The sequence below is a fragment of the Rhinopithecus roxellana genome, chromosome 17, assembly GCF_007565055.1.
Source record: "Rhinopithecus roxellana isolate Shanxi Qingling chromosome 17, ASM756505v1, whole genome shotgun sequence".
Lineage (NCBI taxonomy): Eukaryota > Metazoa > Chordata > Mammalia > Primates > Cercopithecidae > Rhinopithecus > Rhinopithecus roxellana.
The window spans coordinates 47,873,277-47,893,281 of NC_044565.1; the positions used below are offsets into that span (position 1 = coordinate 47,873,277).

At 39.9% G+C, this 20,005-nt stretch overlaps 1 protein-coding gene across 5 annotated transcripts in view; it reads left to right on the plus strand.

Moving 5' to 3' along the window:
* The window catches only part of KIDINS220 (kinase D interacting substrate 220), a 113,490-nt gene that overhangs the window by 21,745 nt on the left and 71,740 nt on the right, over nt 1-20,005 (plus strand). For 4 of the 5 annotated variants that reach the window (XM_030920932.1, XM_010379689.2, XM_030920929.1 and 1 more), the window contains 5 exons: nt 5,926-6,024; nt 6,767-6,868; nt 12,903-13,001; nt 16,138-16,335; nt 18,769-18,867. In XM_030920932.1, the coding sequence (XP_030776792.1) occupies nt 5,926-6,024; nt 6,767-6,868; nt 12,903-13,001; nt 16,138-16,335; nt 18,769-18,867 (597 nt within the window). The remainder of the gene's footprint in view (nt 1-5,925; nt 6,025-6,766; nt 6,869-12,902; nt 13,002-16,137; nt 16,336-18,768; nt 18,868-20,005) is intronic. The other variant, XM_030920930.1, reaches the window with a different exon arrangement.

The window sequence follows — 20,005 nt, forward strand, 5'->3', positions numbered from 1 at the left end:
TTGGTTCTCCCTATTTCTTCAAAGTGATGACCAGAAAACCTTTAACATTTAAAGGGTCTTTATTTTGGCTTTAAAACACTGAAAACTGGGGAAACTGAGGACCGTGTCTCTCTTAGTAACCAGTATTGTGGGACCTTAACCTCAAAGGATTGGGTGGGTGGGCAGTAGTAACTACCAAGCTGAGGGAAGACAGAGTCCCTGGGACTTGTTTAAGGCGAGGAGAGTGACCACTGAGGTCCTGTGGGGCTCAGGAAGGATCCCAGGATTTAATATCAGAAGTCCAGTGGGGACTCTTCCTGTGAGGACCTTTACTGGCACCAAAGTAAAGAAAGAGTTCATGAAATATAAAGCTATACTATAGTTAATTGGTCTCAATCTTTTGCCAATTTAGCTTCATTTTCTTGAGATTAAAATTTTTCTCGTAGTTTCTTACGTAGGGGGCCAGAGGGATATTATTCTTTTTTTTTTTTTCCCCCTGAGACGGAGTCTTGCTCTTTGCCCAGTCTGGAGCACGGTGGCACAATCTTGGCTCACTGCAATCTCTGCCTCCCAGGTTCAGGCAATTCTTCTGCCTCAGCCTCCTGAGGAGCTGGGATTACAGGTATATGCCACCACGCCTGGCTCACTTTTTGTGTTTTTAGTAGAGACAGGATTTCACCATGTTGGCCAGGCTGGTATTAAACTCCTGACCTCAAGTGATCCTCCTGCCTAGGCCTCACTTTTTTTTTTTTTTTTTTGAGACAGGGTCTCTGTCACCCAGGCTGGAGTGCAATGGCACGATCTCAGCTCACTACAACCTCCGTCCCCCAGGCTCGAGTGATCCTCCCACCTCAGCCCCCCTTGTAGCTGGGACTACAGATGCACATCACCGTGGCTGGCTAATTTTTGTATTTTTTGTAGAGTCAGGGTTTTGCCATGTTGCCCGGGCTGGTCTTGAACTCCTGAGCTCGAGTGATCTGCCTGTCTCGGCCTCCCAAAGTGCTGGCATTACAGGCATGAGCTACCATGCCCAGTTGGGACATTATTCAAATTGAAGTGAGGGCATGATGATAAAAAGTTCTGGGTCAGGCTGGGCGCGGTGGCTCACGCCTGTAATCCCAGCACTTTGGGAGGCGGAGGTGGGCAGATCACGTGGTCAGGAGATCTAGACCATCCTGGCTAACATGGTGAAATGCTGTATGTACTAAAAATATAAAAAAATTAGCTGGGCGTGGCGGCTGCCTGTAGTCCCAGCTACTCGGGAGGCTGAGGCAGGAGAATGGCGTGAACCTGGGAGGCAGAGCTTGCAGTGAGCTGAGATTGCACCACTGCCCTCCAGCCTGGGTGACGGAACGAGACTCTGTCTCAAAAAAAAAAAAGTTCTGGGCAAGTATTTTACAAGTTAAAATATAGTTGTAAGACTTTACTTGACCAAATGCCCAGGTCTGTAATTTGACCTAACTACGTTGTGTCTTTCATGGTCTTAACACTTTAGAGGAGTACTCATCAGTAATTTTAGGATGTTCCTCAGTTTGGATTTGTAGATGTTCCTTTTTTTTTTTTTTTTTTTTATTATACTTTAAGTTCTAGGGTACATGTGCATAACGTGCAGGTTTGTTACATATGTATACTTGTGCCATGTTGGTGTGCTGCACCCATCAACTCGTCATTTACATCAGGTATAACTCCCAATGCAATCCCTCCCCACTCCCCCCTCCCCATGATAGGCCCCGGTGTGTGATGTTCCCCTTCCCGAGTCCAAGTGATCTCATTGTTCAGTTCCCACCTGTGAGTGAGAACATGCGGTGTTTGGTTTTCTGTTCTTGTGATAGTTTGCTAAGAATGATGGTTTCCAGCTGCATCCATGTCCCTACAAAGGACACAAACTCATCCTTTTTTATGGCTGCATAGTATTCCATGGTGTATATGTGCCACATTTTCTTAATCCAGTCTGTCACTGATGGACATTTGGGTTGATTCCAAGTCTTTGCTATTGTGAATAGTGCCGCAGTAAACATATGTGTGCATGTGTCTTCATAGCAGCATGATTTATGATCCTTTGGGGATATACCCAGTAATGGGATGGCTGGGTCATATGGTACATTTAGTTCTAGATCCTTGAGGAATCGCCATACTGTTTTCCATAATGGTTGAACTAGTTTACAATCCCACCAACAGTGTAAAAGTGTTCCTATTTCTCCACATCCTCTCCAGCACCTGTTGTTTCCTGACTTTTTAATGATTGCCATTCTAACTGGTGTGAGATGGTATCTCATTGTGGTTTTGATTTGCATTTCTCTGATGGCCAGTGATGATGAGCATTTTTTCATGTGTCTGTTGGCTGTATGAATGTCTTCTTTTGAGAAATGTCTGTTCATATCCTTTGCCCACTTTTCTATGGGGTTGTTTGTTTTTTTCTTGTAAATTTGTTTGAGTTCTTTGTAGGTTCTGGATATTAGCCCTTTGTCACATGAGTAGATTGCAAAAATTTTCTCCCATTCTGTAGGTTGCCTGTTCACTCTGATGGTAGTTTCTTTTGCTGTAGAAGTGGTGAGAGAGGGCATCCCTGTCTTGTGCCAGTTTTCAAAGGGAATTTTTCCAGTTTTTGCCCATTCAGTATGATATTGGCTGTGGGTTTGTCATAAATAGCTCTTATTATTTTGAGGTACTTTCCATCAATACCGAATTTATTGAGCGTCTTTAGCATGAAGGGCTGTTGAATTTTGTCAAAGGCCTTTTCTGCATCTATTGAGATCATCATGTGGTTCTTGTCTTTGGTTCTGTTTATATGCTGGATTACGTTTATTGATTTGCAAATGTTGAACCAGCCTTGCATCCCAGGGATGAAGCCCACTTGATCATGGTGGATAAGCTTTTTGATGTGCTGCTGAATCCGGTTTTCCAGTATTTTATTGAGGATTTTTGCATCGATGTTCATCAGGGATATTGGTCTAAAATTCTCTTTTTTTGTTGTGTCTCTGCCAGGCTTTGGTATCAGGATGATGTTGGCCTCATAAAATGAGTTAGGGAGGATTCTCTCTTTTTCTATTGATTGGAATAGTTTCAGAAGGAATGGTACCAGCTCCTCCTTGTACCTCTGGTAGAATTCAGCTGTGAATCCATCTGGTCCTGGACTTTTTTTGGTTGGTAGGCTATTAATTATTGCCTCAATTTCAGAGCCTGCTATTGGTCTATTCAGGGATTCAACTTCTTCCTGGTTTAGTCTTGGAAGAGTGTAAGTGTCCAGGAAATTATCCATTTCTTCTAGATTTTCTAGTTTATTTGCATAGAGGTGTTTATAGTATCCTCTGATGGTAGTTTGTATTTCTGTGGGGTCGTTGGAAGTTCTGGCTAGGGCAATCAGGCAAGAGAAAGAAATCAAGGGTATTCAGTTAGGAAAAGAAGAAGTCAAATTGTCCCTGTTTGCAGATGACATGATTGTATAGTTAGAAAACCCCATTGTCTCAGCCCAAAATCTCCTTAAGCTGATAAGCAACTTCAGCAAAGTCTCAGGATACAAAATTAATGTGCAAAAATCACAAGCATTCTTATACACCAGTAACAGACAAACAGAGAGCCAAATCAGGAATGAACTTCCATTCACAATTGCTTCAAAGAGAATAAAATACCTAGGAATCCAACTTACAAGGGATGTCAAGGACCTCTTCAAGGAGAACTACAAACCACAGCTCAGTGAAATAAAAGAGGACACAAACAAATGGAAGAACATACCATGCTCATGGATAGGAATAATCAATATCGTGAAAATGGCCATACTGCCCAAGGTTATTTATAGATTCAGTGCCATCCCCATCAAGCTACCAATGAGTTTCTTCACAGAATTGGAAAAAACTGCTTTAAAGTTCATATGGAACCAAAAAAGAGCCCGCATTGCCAAGACAATCCTAAGTCAAAAGAACAAAGCTGGAGGCATCACGCTACCTGACTTCAAACTATATACTACAAGGCTACAGTAACCAAAACAGCATGGTACTGGTACCAAAACAGAGATATAGACCAATGGAACAGAACAGAGTCCTCAGAAATAATACCACACATCTACAGCCATCTGATCTTTGACAAACCTGAGAGAAACAAGAAGTGGGGAAAGGATTCCCTATTTAATAAATGGTGCTGGGAAAATTGGCTAGCCATAAGTAGAAAGCTGAAACTGGATCCTTTCCTTACTCCTTATATGAAAATTAATTCAAGATGGATTAGAGACTTAAATGTTAGACCTAATACCATAAAAACCCTAGAAGAAAACCTAGGTAGTACCATTCAGGATATAGGCATGGGCAAGGACTTCATGTCTAAAACACCAAAAGCAACGGCAGCAAAAGCCAAAATTGACAAATGGGATCTAATTAAACTGTAGATGTTTCTTGTGTTCAGATGCAGATGTGCTTTAGAGGGAAGGATGTCCCAGAGGCGATGTGCTTTTCTTGCTGTACCTCCTAGGGGGAACGTGATTTCAGTTGGTATCACTGGTGATGTCAGCCTTCATCTCTTGATTAGGGTGGTGTCTGTTACTGTAAGGGTACTATTTTTCCGTTTGTAATTACTTAATATTTGGGGGAAGATACTTTGAGACTAAACAAAATACCTTTCTTCTGACTAAACTTTCACCTATTTGATTTAGCATTCATCAGTGAATCTTACCTGCAACAGTTATTACCATAACTGTGGTGGTGTAATGATGATTTTCTGCTGCCCTAATATGTTCTGCATTAATTAATTAGAATTCTTCTGTAAGGAAGAGTGCCTGCTTCCCTTCCCCACACCCTACTCTATCTGTCTATCATCTGTCTGTCCATCCATCCATCCATCCATTCATCTATATATCTATCTATATCTTTCTATTTCAGTATGTACTTGTAAGTATTTATTCCTTGGGTTATAGTCCAGTACTAATATTACTGCTCATGTTATTCCAACTTTATCCATTAGAAGCTCTTTCAGGCTGGCTCTGTGTCCTTTTAAGATGCTCCATACTTAAAAAAAAATTCCTTAGTAAGATTTGATTACATTGGTCTTTTTTTATTGAATTGTATCGTAGTTAAGGAGAAAATTGCTCCTGTAGCTTAGTAAGTAGAACATCGTCAAGTGTGGTGTTAGTTCATACCCAATGACCTTGCCTACATCTGGAAATCCTGATCACGGATGAGATGCCTTCGCATCCTCTCTCTTTTAGCAAGAGGTACTATAATGATCTGGGGTTTAAAGGATGTGTTTAAATGCAGGAATTGAATATGATTGTTAGAACCTCTCTCTGGATAAAGTTTAAATTCATATAAAGAAGTGAATATCTAGGAACATAGAAAGTTTTCTGAAGAAAATTTTTTTTTTTTTTTTTCTGAGACGGAGTCTCACACTGTCGCCTGGGCTGGAGTGCAGTGGCACAATCTCGGCTTACTGTAACCTCCGCCTCCCAGGTTCAAGTGGGTCTTCTGCCTCAGCCTCCCAAGTAGCTGGGACTACAGGTGCACGCCATCTTGCCCGGCTAATTTTTGTGTTCTTTTGGTAGAGATGGAGTTTCACCATATTGGCCATGCTGGTCTCAAACTCCTGAGCTCATGATCTGCCTGCCTTGGCCTCCCAAAGTGCTGGGATTACAGGCATGAGCCACCACGCCCAGCCTGAAGAAATATTTTTAGACAGCCAAAATAAATCTTAGAAATTTGGAAGAGTTCATAATGAATGTTCTCTAATTCAGGTTTCGTTATATAGTATAAACTCTGGACTAACCATTTGTGGATGCAAGAGATTTGACTTACTTCATGTACTATTGTATTTGGGGAGCCTGGGAATTTAAAACTGTGTAATACTACCATCATGAAACAATGGTTTATAAAGATATTTACTAAAGAAATTTCATTAGTGACATTTTTTATACTCAGAGATGATCTAAAGTTTGATTCCCTTACCCCTACTTTTTTTCTTTAGGGAGGATGGACAGCTCTCATGTGGGCATGTTACAAAGGCCGTACTGACGTAGTAGAGTTGCTTCTTTCTCATGGTGCCAATCCAAGTGTCACCGGTCTGGTAAGCATTAACAAACAAATTTGTTTGTATTATAAGTGGTAAGTTTTCTTAGGATATACTTAAGGTTGATTATACTTGGCTTCATTGTGGGTAGAAATATTCTTTATCTTATTAAACATAATGTAGAATATGATTTCAAAACACACAGTAATAAGAATTTTTATCTAAAGCTACATTTATTTTTCAATTGTTGTCAGCAAAAAGGCAGCTCTTAGAGCTTAAATGTTAATTATAACTATATAACATTGCAAAAGGAGATTTTGAAATCTTTAGTCATCTTCCTGTTTTCTGTGTATAAATCCTTAATCTGAACTTATTTAAAGAAAAGAGACATTTACCAAATAATCATGCTGTTTTTCTATACATTCTGTTATATATATTTACATTCCTCTTATTTCGCTTTCTTCTTAATAGTATTGCCTTTTGACCAGATAACCACATTTTAATGTGTTGAATTTACAAAAATAAATGTGTTCATAATATATGTTTATTTAAGATTTGTTATCTCTTAGTTGCCAATTATGTGTTACGAGTATTTCATCTGTTTTTGAAATGGAGAATGGTTTGTAATCTGATTAAAAAAACATTGCTTTGTGTTACTTCCTTTGATATTTACTTTACTTAGCAAATGTGTGTTGTAAATATCTACCTAAAAGATTTTATTTCTCCTTCCCTCCCTCCCTCCTTTCTTTCTTTCCTTCCTTCCTGCTTATCTACCTACCTACCTACCAATCTATCCTAGCAGTACAGTGTTTACCCAATCATTTGGGCAGCAGGGAGAGGCCATGCAGATATAGTGCATCTTTTACTGCAAAATGGTGCTAAAGTCAACTGCTCTGATAAGGTAGGTCAGCAGCATCTTTTCAGGTTCCAGTCCATGTTGTGTCCACTCAGTGTCTAAGTTATAAACATTTTTATATGATTTCATGAGGCTTCTGTATTTTATATTTTTGTATATTAATGTATTTTATATAGATATATATATATAGATGGATTCCCTGGGTGTATTATGTAGTAAGTATCCTTCTGATGTTTTCTTACGTCACATGCATCATTCCCAAGAAAACTGCCTGGGATGATAGAGTCCCTGTCTTCATTGTTTGAAGTTTTCAATTGTAACTCTTCTTCCTACCTTCAGTCCTATCTGCTTTCTCTGTATTGTTGTGTGAGAGATCTTTCTAAAATTGAAGTTTGGTTTTCTTTCTCTTGGGCTTAAATTCCTGAAGACCGTCTCTGGTATGGTGGGTGAAGATGGGCCTTGCTTTCCTTTTTCCCTTTCTCTTGCTGCTTGTCCCCCATGCTTCCTCGCATGCCAGCCACCAAATGACCCATGGTCCAGGGCTCCTTCTCAGTGTGTCCGCCTCTTCTTCCTCAGCTTCTCTTCATCTCCGAGGCTCTGCCCATTTGCCATCACCTCCAGAAAGCACTCCAGAATGATGTGCTCTTCTTTTCTTTTTTTTAAATACTTAACACTTACCTCAATCATTGCATAAATACTTATCTAATTATCTTTTTTTCTTCTTTACTTTTGGAAAGCTTCATTGGCTTTCCCTGTTTGGGGATAAAACCCAGGCTTTTCAGTTTGGCTTCAGCCTGTCTCGCAGGCTCACTTCTTGCCATTTCTTTCCATATATGCTGTGTTTTAGATACAACAGATTGTCGAACGTTCTGTGAACGTTGTTTCTGTGTTTATTCTGTTCTCTCTGCTAGGTATGCTATTACTTCCTCTGCCTGATGAACTCCTGTTTATTTTTCAAGGCTTACTTGAGGTGTTGCCTTCTTTGTTAAGTCTTCTTACCCTGAGTGCCCCTTCCTTGGTACTCTGCACATTTCCATTAGGGCACATAACCTATTGCCTTGTAATGATCGATTTCCACATCCTTCTTAGCACTAGAGTGTACGTTTCATGAAGATAAGGACTGCTTTTTTGTTTTTTTCCTATTTTGTACCTCCGTTATTTCCATTAGTGGTCTTAGAATTTGGCACATTGTGGGGATAGTTGTAATCTTTTCACATTTATTGTAGCTAAATATAGGGAAATAGCTATTACTTTAAGATTTGTTTTTGTCGTTAAAATAGATTCTGCACACAAATTTCTTTAAGTACAAGAGTATTGTTTAACCTTATGGGGCTGTTGGAAATCATTCATCTCTTGATCTGGGCAGTAGTTATGCCAGTGTATGCATATGTAAAAAATCATCAAGTTGTACAGTGAAAATTAGTATATTTTTTGCACTTTGTACATGTTATGCTTCATTTAAAAATATTACACAAAATAATAGCTTAATGAAGCCTAGGGAGGCTGTTGTAAATATTTATATTATAATATGGCATTTAAGAATATTGCATTTGTACTGTTGGCTAATTCAGATTGACTGAGATTTGACGTATGTCTAAAATGGATACAGTTTTGTCTGTGGATGGAATTTTTTTTTTTTTTTTTTACATGGGTCTCGCTCTGTCACCCATGCTGGAGTACAGTGGTACGATCTTGGCTCACTGCAACCTCTGTCTCCTGGGTTCAAGCGATTGTCCTGTGTCAGCCTCCTGAGTAGCTGGGATTACAGGTGCGTGCCACCACACCTATCTAATTTTTGTATTTTTAGTAGAGACGGGGTTTCACCGTGTTGGCCAGGCTGGTCTCAAACTCCTGAGCTCAGGTGATTCACCCGCCTCAGCCTCCCAAAGTGCTGGGATTACAGGCGTGAGCCACCACGCCTGGCCTGTGATGTAATTTAATTATCATAGAGAAGCCTTTATTTTCTCCTTGCCTATAATAAAATGTTTATATATAGCTTGGCTTTCAAGGCCCTCAAGAATCAGGTAATAATGCTACCTAATCTGTCACTCATTAGCATTTTGAGAAAATGTTTAGTATCCACTATGCAGTGCCCTGTACCTGCACTTAGCACAGAAGATATAAAAACAAAGAAGAAATGATCTTGTTTAGAGAAGTAGGGAGATAAGTGGGCCATGTAAAATGCTAAGGCCCAGGGTCAGGTGACTTAGGAGTATGGAGGTGGGAGAATGCACTGATAGTGCAGCAGTCAGTCAAGATTTGGTAAAAGATGCGACTTCCTCTAGACCTTGAAGAAAGGGTAGAGTTTACATCCGTGAGAGAGGAGGAGGAGAGACGAACTGGGCACAGACAAAAGAGAGCACAAGGTACCAGGGGATGGCTTCAGGTGGCCTGTTGAGCTAGTGTTGAGTGCACCCTCAGTGGTGAGGAGAGGGGTGGGAGGAGGAAGCTGGGCTGCAGGTAGAGCCACCTTTGGGTGAGCCTTGGATACTTGGCTGAGGAGCTTGGACATCTGGCCTGTAGACACTCAGAATCACTGGGGATTTTAACTAGTAGGTGGTCGCAAAGTGATGTTTTGAAAACATTAACGTTTAATAGCCCACAGTGGGATGGATTGGAGATTGAGAGTCTTTTTATTTCTGACAGAAGTAGGGAGGCTTCTATGGGAAGGAATTCTTAGAGAAGGGAAGGAAGTCTGTTTAGATGTGTTGACCTTGAAGTGGTGGGAACTTGTAGTTGAAGGTGTCCTACTAGGTAGTGGACATAGAGATTTGGGTTGCTGGTGGTGAAGGGCTTGCCTAGAGGTGATTCTTGAAATGACGTGAGTGTGTGGATTTGGCAGCTGAGATCAGTAGTAACAGAATATGGTGAGCATAGGGCTGATTATTAGGAATAATAATAATTATTTTCTTAATTATAATACCTAGTTATTTATATAATTATTATTAATCTCCAGAGCTAGGAGAACTTGGCTGGTATAGCGTCAAACGTGGTGAATGAATCAAAAATTCAAGTTGGAAGGGACAGTCAGTATAGTTCAAAATACTGCAGAGCTTTCAGGAAGAAAAGAAAGAACTTAGTAAAAGATACATAGGTGGCTGAGTGTGGTGGCTCATGTTTGTAATCCCAGCACTTTGGGAGGCCGGGGCAGGTGGATCACCTGAGGTCAAGCGTTCAAAACCACCCTGGCCAACATGGTTAAACCCTATCTCTACTAAAAATACAAAAATTAGCCGGGCATGATGGTGGGTGCCTGTAATCCCAGCTACTTGGGAGGCTAAAGCAGGTGAATCACTTGAGCCCGGGAGGTGTGGAGATTGTGGTGAGCTGAGATCGTGCCACTGCATTCCAGTCTGGGCAGCAGAGTGAGACTCCCTCTCAAAGAAAAAACAAACAAACAAAAAACCAAAAAAAAATACATAGATCTGGAGTTTAGATGACTATTTGGGTGACCTCTGCAATGGTGGTTTTGTAATGTTTGTAGCAGAAACTAGTTTTTTAGGGGGATTTGGTAAGGGGTTATAAATTATCTTGAAAAGCTTAAAAGAAAGGACAGTGATTATCTTCAGAGGGTAGCCTGTTGGAAAAATCTGTTAGGATAGGAGAGACCCACATTGGAAGGACCTCAATCAGAGACCAATAGGAAGAGGGAATAAGAAGAAAAGACTGATGATGTGGCAGGAGATTATTGAGTAAGGGCCTGGGTGAAAGAGGACCATAGGGTCAAGAATACACATAAAGGGATTAGATTGAGAAGGGATAGAGAGCAGAATTTGAGAAAGAGATGAGAGACTTATTGAGATAGTTCAGAGTGTGGCTGCAGAGCTGTTTTGAAGCAGACAGAATGCAAGGTGAGGGAAGGTCTTGCTGGATGTTAGGAATTCTTTGTAATGTTGAGCATGGGACTGTCTCCCGAATGGGAGTAGGTGAGGACTAGCTGGCTCATGTGATGAGGCAGGGAAAGGAGCAGAAATCATAGCATATAATCGTGGATAGTTCAGTTCCATAAGAAGGGCAGAAATCCAATGCAATAGGTATTCGAAGGATGAGAGCTCAGTTACAATTAGTATATTTTTAAAAGGCTTTATGAAGGGTGATTTTCTATGTGTATTATGTTTGAAGATGTCTAAGATACTGATACTGTAAAGTTGGGAAAGGCATTTTAGCCAGAGTAAGTATTATCCACAAAGCAGGAGGCTAGAAAAGAGAATTTAGTTCTTTTTAGTGGAGAAAACCACAGATGCAGGAGTGAAGTTGGGAATCTCCTCCTGGATTTCTTTTCTTTTTTTTTTTTTTTCTTTTTGAGACAGAGTCTCGCTCTGTCGCCCAGGCTGGAGTGCTATGACGTGATCACGACTCATTGCAACCTCCACCTCTCAGGTTTAAGTGATCCTCCTGCATCAGCCTCCCCAGTAGCTGGGACTACAGGCATATACTACCATGCCTGGCTAATTTTTTTGTACTTTTAGTCTAGATGGGATTTCTCCATATTGGCCAGGCTAGTCTTGAACTCCTGACCTCAGGTGATCCACCTGGCTTAGCCTCCCAAAGTGCTGGGATTACAGGCATGAGCCATAGTGCCTGCTCATCCCGTATTTCTTATTCGTTCTCCCTAAACCTGCTTTGAGGCAGTGACTGTGGCAGCTGCTTCCCCTCCATTCTCTTCCTCGTTTTGTGAGGCTCTGGCTCCCATGTGCTGTATTGGCAGCCTTTTGATTCTGGCTGTCATCGAGTCTTCATCCATCTGGGAAGCCCGTCCAGGGCTCCAGCCCTCAACCGTGTGGTTGCTGTGGTGTCCGACATGATTTATAGAGCGACTCTGCTCCGTACAGTAGCCACTAGCACAGGACTACTTAGACTTACATTAATTAAAATGAAATGAAAAAAAAAAAACAAAAAAGAACTCAGTTCACAGTCACAGTAGCCACATAGCATTCAAGTGCTTCATAGTCATTATTTGACGAGTGACTACTGTATCTCACAGCACAGAATTATAGAGTATTTCCATCAACACAGAAAGTTCTACTGGACAGGGCTGTTGCAGACAGTAGATTAAATTGAATTAAATTAAATGTTAATTTCCATCTGTGGGCTGCATGTACTGAAAGGTCACTGTGGGCATTCATGAGTCTGCCGATCACTAGCTTCCCCAAAGGCAGGCAATGCCTTAATGCATGGTTTATATTCCTGGATGCCTTTTGAATCATGTCTCAGGGACAGGTGCTTTTGAGTGCAGTTTCAAGGGCTCATGGGTCTTGTCCCACCTCGTGATAACTTTGTGACCTTAGCCTATGAATTAAGCTCTTAGGGCCTCAATGTCGTCATCTGTGAAAATGTGGTACTGTGAATTGTTCTTATGATAAGGATCACACACGCAGACCCATGTAAAGTGGTTAGGCTGCTTTAGTTTGTTTGGTGCTTAGTTACTATTCCCGCTTACAGTCAGACTGCTGGACTTTAAATTCTGTTTCACAAGATATGGGAAGCAATGAAATCTTGTTGAAAATTTGGGGCTGTGTTACTTTGTGATGGAAACATTGTCACTCATTATAAAAGTTAAATAAGAGCCTGGTGCAGTGGCTCATGTCTATAATCCCAGCACTTGGGGAGGCTGAGGCAGGCAGATCAGTTGAGGTCGGGAGTTCAAAACCAGCCTGGCCAACATGGCAAAACCCGTCTCTACTGAAAATACAAAAAAATGAGCCAGTTGTGGTGGTGCATACCTGTAATTCCAGCTACTCAGGAGGCTGAGGCATGAGAATTGCTTGAGCTGGGAGGCAGAAATTGCAGTGAGTCGAGATTGCACTACTGCATTCCAGCCTGGGCGATAGAGCGAGACTCTGTCTCAAGAAAAGGTTGAATAAGATTGGTTAAAAGACATTTCATGGACTGGTCGATCATCTACTCAGGAGAAATAAAATGGGAAAAATAGGATTTATCTAAGATTAAAATTACGATAAATGTATACAGTTTTCTAAGAATCATAAAAAGTAAGATTTTTATTAAAATTCATGTTAAGAGCTAGTTTCTTTGAGTATACTTTTTATAATAATTTTAAATTTATTGTTTGTTTTCATAGTATGGAACCACCCCTTTAGTTTGGGCTGCACGAAAGGGTCATTTGGAATGTGTGAAACATTTATTGGCCATGGGAGCTGATGTGGATCAAGAAGGAGCTGTAAGTATCTTATATTTTAATGCTTGGCAATAGAAACATGTTTTTTATTTTAAGAGAGAGAATTTATGTCTTTAGTATACGCCTAGAGAAATTTCCCTCTAGTTCTAAAATGATAGTAACAGGAAAACAAGCATTTTCTGTTACCCTAAGTATGTTATATTATAAACATATATGCTATAAATAGATGGTTTTAAGGATCTGCTGCTAATGCATGCACAATTGGGGAGGCTAAAAGTATAAAGAATAGCTTTCAGTAATCTTAGTGTGATATATATAGAGTTATGTGTCGCTTAATGACAGGGGTACATTCTGAGAAATGTGTCATTCGGTGATTTTGCCATTGTGGGAACATCACCGAGTGCGCTTACACACATCTGGCTGGTATAGCCTACTCCGTACCTAGGCTCTGTGGTATGGCCTGTTGCTTCTAGGCTGCAGCCTGTGCAGTGTGTTACTGTACTGAGTACTGTAGGCAGTTGTGAGACAATGGTATTTCTTTATCTAAACATACCTAAACACAGAAAAAGTACAATGACAGTCCAGTATCATAATCTTATGTAACTTCTGTCATATATGCCATCTGTCATTGATCAAAATGTGCTGTGCATGACTATTTTGGTGTTTGTCCATGGTTCCTGGCTGACTGCTCCTATAGCCTGTGTAATATCATAAGTGACTACAGCAGTAAGAATATCTTTGGTCATATTTGGCCTTTTGTCCTTGGTTCTTGAAACAGCTCTGGATCAGTTCTAGACTGATAAAGATGAAATACAGTCTTTTGTTACTTATCACAAGCCCCTTTCAACCACACTTGAGCTTATGTTAATGAGATTATTTTTGGAAAGTTTCTAGATAACCCCACTGGTTGAGGTGCTGGTTGCCAGGTACACCAACCTTGTGCTCAGAGGGTTGGAACTCACAGCCCTAACCCAACACCTCTAGGGAGGGGAGAGGAGCTGAAGATTGCATTGATTATCATTGACCAATGATTTAATAAATCATGCCTTCATAATGAAGCCTACATAAAAACCCAAAAGGACTGAGTTCAGGGGGCTTCCAGGAAGATGACCAAGAACACATCCCTGTGCTGAGAGGGCGGCATACCGCAACTCCATGGAGACAGAAGCTCCTGTGCTCAGGACCCTTTGAGACCTCATCCTATGTATGTCTTCATCTGCCTGCTCATTTCTATCCTTTAAAATATCCCTTTTGGAAACTGGTAAATATTGTTTCCCTGAACTGTGTGAACTGCTCTAGCAAATTAATCATACCTAAGGAGGGGCTTGTGGGAGTTCTGATTTAGAGCCAGTCAGTCAAACAAGCTGAGCTTTCATTGGCATGGGAAGCGGGGGCAGTCTTGGGCACCGAGCACTTGCCTGTGGGGTCTGATGCTATCTCCAGGTACGTAGTGTCAGAATTGAGTTGGAGAATACCCAGCTGGTGTCTGCTGCAGAACGGATTGCTTGCTTGATGGGTGGGGAAAAACCCCACACATCTGGTCATAGAAGTATTTAGTGTTGTAAGAATTTATGTGAAATGGAGTTTGTTTTTTCCTGTACGTAGTACAAATTGTTTAATAAACTATTCAAATCAAATGGTTTTTAATATTGTGGGAAAATATTGTGCTGCATTAAAATATTTTTTCTTAAAAAATTTAAAATAATATTGTAATATTGGGGATATTTTTAGCTGTGCCTTATTTTCCCTCTTCAATGAACAGATTTTAAAAAATCAGAAATCAGCTGATAGAACCCAGAAAGCTTAAAAACTGGTTAGATACATCTTACCGATAAGTGGTTTTTAATTCCTTGTTCCCCAGCCTGTGCCAGTTGTGTTGGGGAGATGAAGAAGCCTAATATCGCTTTTCCCTTGAGCCTATAAGAATATGGTTAAAGGAAGCAATATTTATGCATAAGAACAGTTAAAATAATGCAGACTGCTATTTATAGAATTAGTATATTACGTGAGTGGATCATAAAGGATTCTGAGAGGAGATAGTACTGGATCTTGGGTCGTAGTGAAACGAGTAAACTCTTTATGTCATACTTTGTGGCACACTGTCAACCCGTTCCTCCTGTTTGCATACTGGTAGGAGCTGACTCATTGCCAGTCTTCAAGGTATAGACCCTGTTTTCGTGCTGGTGGAGGCAGCATGGTCCATAGGCAGCTGCAGATGCCATACCTTCCATCTGCCTCCTCTGGACAGTTGGTCAAGTGAACAAGTGGCTTGTCTCTATGATGATTGATGGCTCAAGAATTTGAAAGGCTATGTTATTTTAATATGTGGGAGAATGACAGCTTAATTTTGGGGACTGACCTAAAATATTTCTATAAGGAAATTGTATCACAGCTTGAAGTAGATGAACATCTCGAGAAGCAATTTTAATACTACTTGTGGTAGTGAGTCACATTCTTCTCTTAGTTGATTTATTGTTTGTTTATTTAGAGACAGAGTCTCATATGTTGCCTAGGCTGGTCTTGAACTCCTGGCCTCAAACGATTCTCCTGCCTTGGCCTCCTAAAGCTTTGAGATTATAGGTGTGGGCCATCATACCTGGCCTGATTTATTGTTATAAAATAGATGTGCAGTTTTTAAAATAATTACTTAAAATAAGACAGGTTTTGAAAATGTAGTTTCTAGATCACTATGAAAGTCAAAGAGTATATTACACTTTTCTTGAAATAGCTTATGGCTATGAATTCATTGTTGACTTTAGTGTTTTTTATGGGTTTTATTACAAAGAATTCTTGAAGTCTGATTCACCTGACTTTGGATTATTTAATTTAGAATGTGTTTAGTCACCCTGTCAACTATTTTATCCTTCATTACATTAGTGAGTTAGTTTGTTGATTGTAGATGAGTCCAATTTCAGATTATCATTTAAATAACTGAACTTCATAATAGCACTAATGACTGAAGATCATTAATGTATTTTCAAAAACAAAAGATACCTCCTAGCCATTTTTGGTATGTTTCTTGCTATTTATTTTGGCATTTTATTATTGGAAATGACAATAATAGGCCACCTATTTGAAAACATTAGTTTTATGATTATGGCATAAATCATATATTTTCTAGAATACACTAATTTCTTGGGCTTGTGTTTTGTTTTGTTGTTGTTGTTGTTGTTTTTAGAATTCAATGACTGCACTGATTGTGGCAGTGAAAGGAGGCTACACACAGTCAGTAAAAGAAATTTTGAAGAGGAATCCAAATGTAAACTTAACAGATAAAGATGGAAATACAGCTTTGATGATTGCATCAAAGGAGGGACATACGGAGATTGTGCAGGATCTGCTAGATGCTGGAACATATGTGAACATACCTGACAGGGTAGGTCACCTGTTTCATATTTGTCTCCTAGTGGCGAAGTGGATGAAAGATGACCCTAGTGTCTTACTACCTTTCAAGATTCTCATGCATCACATAAACTTGTTTTAAGACAAGTTTATTTCTGCCTTTGAAACTAGTAAGTTAAAAACTGTTCGGTCGTTCTGAAAAATATCCTTTTTAATTTTTGTCAAATAATGTTATCGAAAATGTCACATGTACTATTAGTCTGTAACTGACCTTGATGTGTCACTGTAGATGTGCTTTCTTGTGCCCTAACTTCTCTGCGCTCACATTTACTGATCCTTTTCTACCTGAACTCTCCACTTGAATGTCTAATTGGCCTCTTAAACTTACAGCAAAACAGATGCCTTGTTTTTTTCACCCCAAACCTGCTTTTCCCTCATTCTCTGTCTCAGCAAGTGGTACCACCATTCCCCTCTTGTTGAAGCCCCAAATCCTGTGCATTAGCCTTGATTTCTCTCTTTTCCTCATCTGCCCTCCAGCAGGCTCTTGTTGACTTTACTCCAAAACAAATCCTTTATCTGTCCACCTGTCTTCATTCCACTATCACCTCCCAGCTGAAGCCACTGTCTCTGGTGGTGCTACTGTTAAAGCAGCAGCTTTGCAACTGGGTTCTCCACTCGAATCTTGTAGTGATCTTTAAAACAATAAATCTCGTGTGTACTTCTTTGTTTAAAGCCATCCAAGACTTCCTGTTGCACTGAGGATGAATGTTATCTTTTTAGTTTATAGACATGACATGACATTGTCTGTGCCTAACCTGTCTCCCCACTTTGTATCCCTCTTCTGCCAGTTTTCATAGCCTGCAGCTGTGTTTGCTTCTTTCCCTTTCTTGAATGCACTGAGCTTGTTCCTGCTGTGGGGGCCTTTGCCGCACCTGTGCTCTTAGTCTGGAACACTGATCTTGTGGTTGGCTCCTTCTTGTCCTTCCCACCTGGGCTTCAGTGTAACCTCCTTGGAAGGGTCTTCAACTACTCAATCCAAAGTAGCTACCTCATCACTTTTTTTGAGACAGGGTCTTGTTCTGTTACGCAGGCTGGAGTGCAATGGTGTGATCACAGCTCACTGTGGCCTCAACTTCCTAGACTCAAGCAATCCTTCTTGCCTCAGCCTCCCAAGTAGCTGGGACTATAGGTGCATGCCACCACGCCTGGCTAATTCTTGTTTGTTTTGAGAGACAGGGTCTCACTATGTTGACCAGGCTGGTCTCGAACTCCTGGCCTCTAGTGATTCTCCTGCCTTGGCCTCTCAAAGAGGTGAGATTACAGGCATAAGCCATCATGCCCAGCCTACCTGGTAGTCACTTTCTAGAACATTACCTTATTTTATTTGCATAGTGTTTGTGTGATTTTTTGTTTATTGTATGTTGTCTTCTCTGCCAGGCTATAAATTCTTCCAGAGGTAGGACCCTGTCTGTCTTGTTTCCTAGTACCTAGAATGGCGGATGGCACATTTAGAGGTTTACTAGTCTACACCCATGTTAATGCTAATGTTCCCAACTAAAATTTGTCTGCCTTGGATTTATTTCTGCTATAAATGTGGTAGTTAAGACACTACATCATGGTGCTGAGCTTAATAACCCTTAAGGACCTGCATCCTGATTAATATCATAGTGCTTTTGAGGTCCACTCAGGATTGAATTGAGCTGTAACTCGTGGGCTCATTCAACTCAAAAGACTACAACTGATTTTTAAGTTAGCAGTAAATAATAAAATATTTATGCCCATTTCCAAAATAGCTGTTTCCAGTATTTTAAGTACAGGAAGGTATAACTAAAAATGATTGTTGCTTGGTGAATATGGTTCCAGGGGAGAGCGATGTCCTCATGAGGTCGTGAACTTAGTCTTATGCTGGCGAATGAGTCAGTCCTAATGCACTACTGGCCTGTAACTGCCAAATCCACTAGGTTTTCGTGGATGCTGCTTGGGGAACTGTCTCCCTTAATTAAATGTGGCTGTGGATTCATTGATAGTTTTAACTTTATAGCTTCGTTTTTTAGAGTTCATGGCTTTCATCATATAGCATTATTCCAAGATATTTTTACTATATGATTTTAAAATGTTCATCTGGTTCATTGACAGCCGCAGCGTTATTGTATTTAATTTACATGTGTAACAGGCGGTTACCTTAAAAGAGAATAGGTTATTGTTCTGGGTAACAGGTCTTTCTAAACTTTGTTTAGGAATTTCAGAGTCCTCATTTTGGGGCATAAAGTCCTCTGTCCCTTACTCTGATGTCTGTTAATATCAGGTATTCATATTAGTTAAGTAATATTTTTCTCTCATTTAGAGATAGACTTTTTCCAAGAAATTTTTAGAAAAAAATATGAAAACATGATTAATTTGAACTTCAGAAGAGTGCTTATTTGTTATCAATTCACCTTGTTTTTGTTTTTTTTTTCTGTCTTCTTAGAGTGGGGATACTGTATTGATTGGCGCTGTCAGAGGTGGTCATGTTGAAATTGTTCGAGCGCTTCTCCAAAAATACGCTGATATAGACATTAGAGGACAGGTATGTGTGATTACAGTGCAGTTGCTCTCTTAGAGTATAATTGGATGTAAATGTTGACTGATCATAACCTTATTCTTCCCACTTTCCTATGGAGATAAACTTGTAAACCCTAGTACGTTTAACAGGCGTATGTTGTTACTAAGTTTCACTGCCATTATTGTAAAATTTCTATATTAATGTCGAGTTAAATGTAGATAGAGGTAAACCAAAAAAGCTCATGTTTTTAGAATATACTGTCCTTACTAATGTGTGTATATAGATTCAATCCTCAAAACTATAATGAGTAGTTAGTGATACTGAGAGAGTCAGTGGCACTTTGAATATCTGGTACTTACTTATTTTCTTTAGTGTTTTCTCCCTGTTTTGTCTTCTTCCTCCATCTGCTATTCTTCTATTGTTGTTGTTTTATTTTCTTCTCCTTTTTCTCCACTGTGCCTGCCTTTCCTAGGACCATTTGGTAGTCCTATGGACATTGCTTAAGGCAATCATAGTTCATAGAACCACAAAGGTTATTAATTTTAGATAAAAGCCTTGCCCACAGTTGTGAATTTATCAAATACTTCAAGAGCTTTAGACTTAGGAAAAGTTCTTGGTGTCTCATTTTGTTGTTGGACAGTATACATTTCTGCTCATTTTTTTCTTGTATTTGGCCAAAAATCTCTTGTATCCAAATCCATTTTTGGATCAAACTATAACCATTATGCCAAATGTTATGGGGGAATTAACATGGGCCCCTTGTCTTTAAGACACATATATTTTAATTTGAAAGATTTTAGTTTGTTTATTTTTATGCTTTTATTTAACATAAAAAGTGAAGCCACAAGATGATATATGATTGATTGCCTAGCAAAAGGTTCAAGTATGAGTCTTGAGGTGGGAAAAGAAGGCCTTAAGGTCAGGGGCTTTTGGAAGAAGGTAGAACTTGAGCTAAGTTTGAAGATGAGTTGGATTTAGATAGGTGAAGAGCCTGGCAGGGTGGCTGATGCCTGTAATCCCAGGCTGAGGTGGGAGGATCTCTTGAGCCCAGGAGTTTGAGGTTATAGTGAACTGTAACCATGCCACTGCACTCCAGTCTGGGTGACAGAGTAAGACCTTTTCTCTTAAAAAAAAAAAAAAAAAAAAAAAAAGAAAAAAAAAA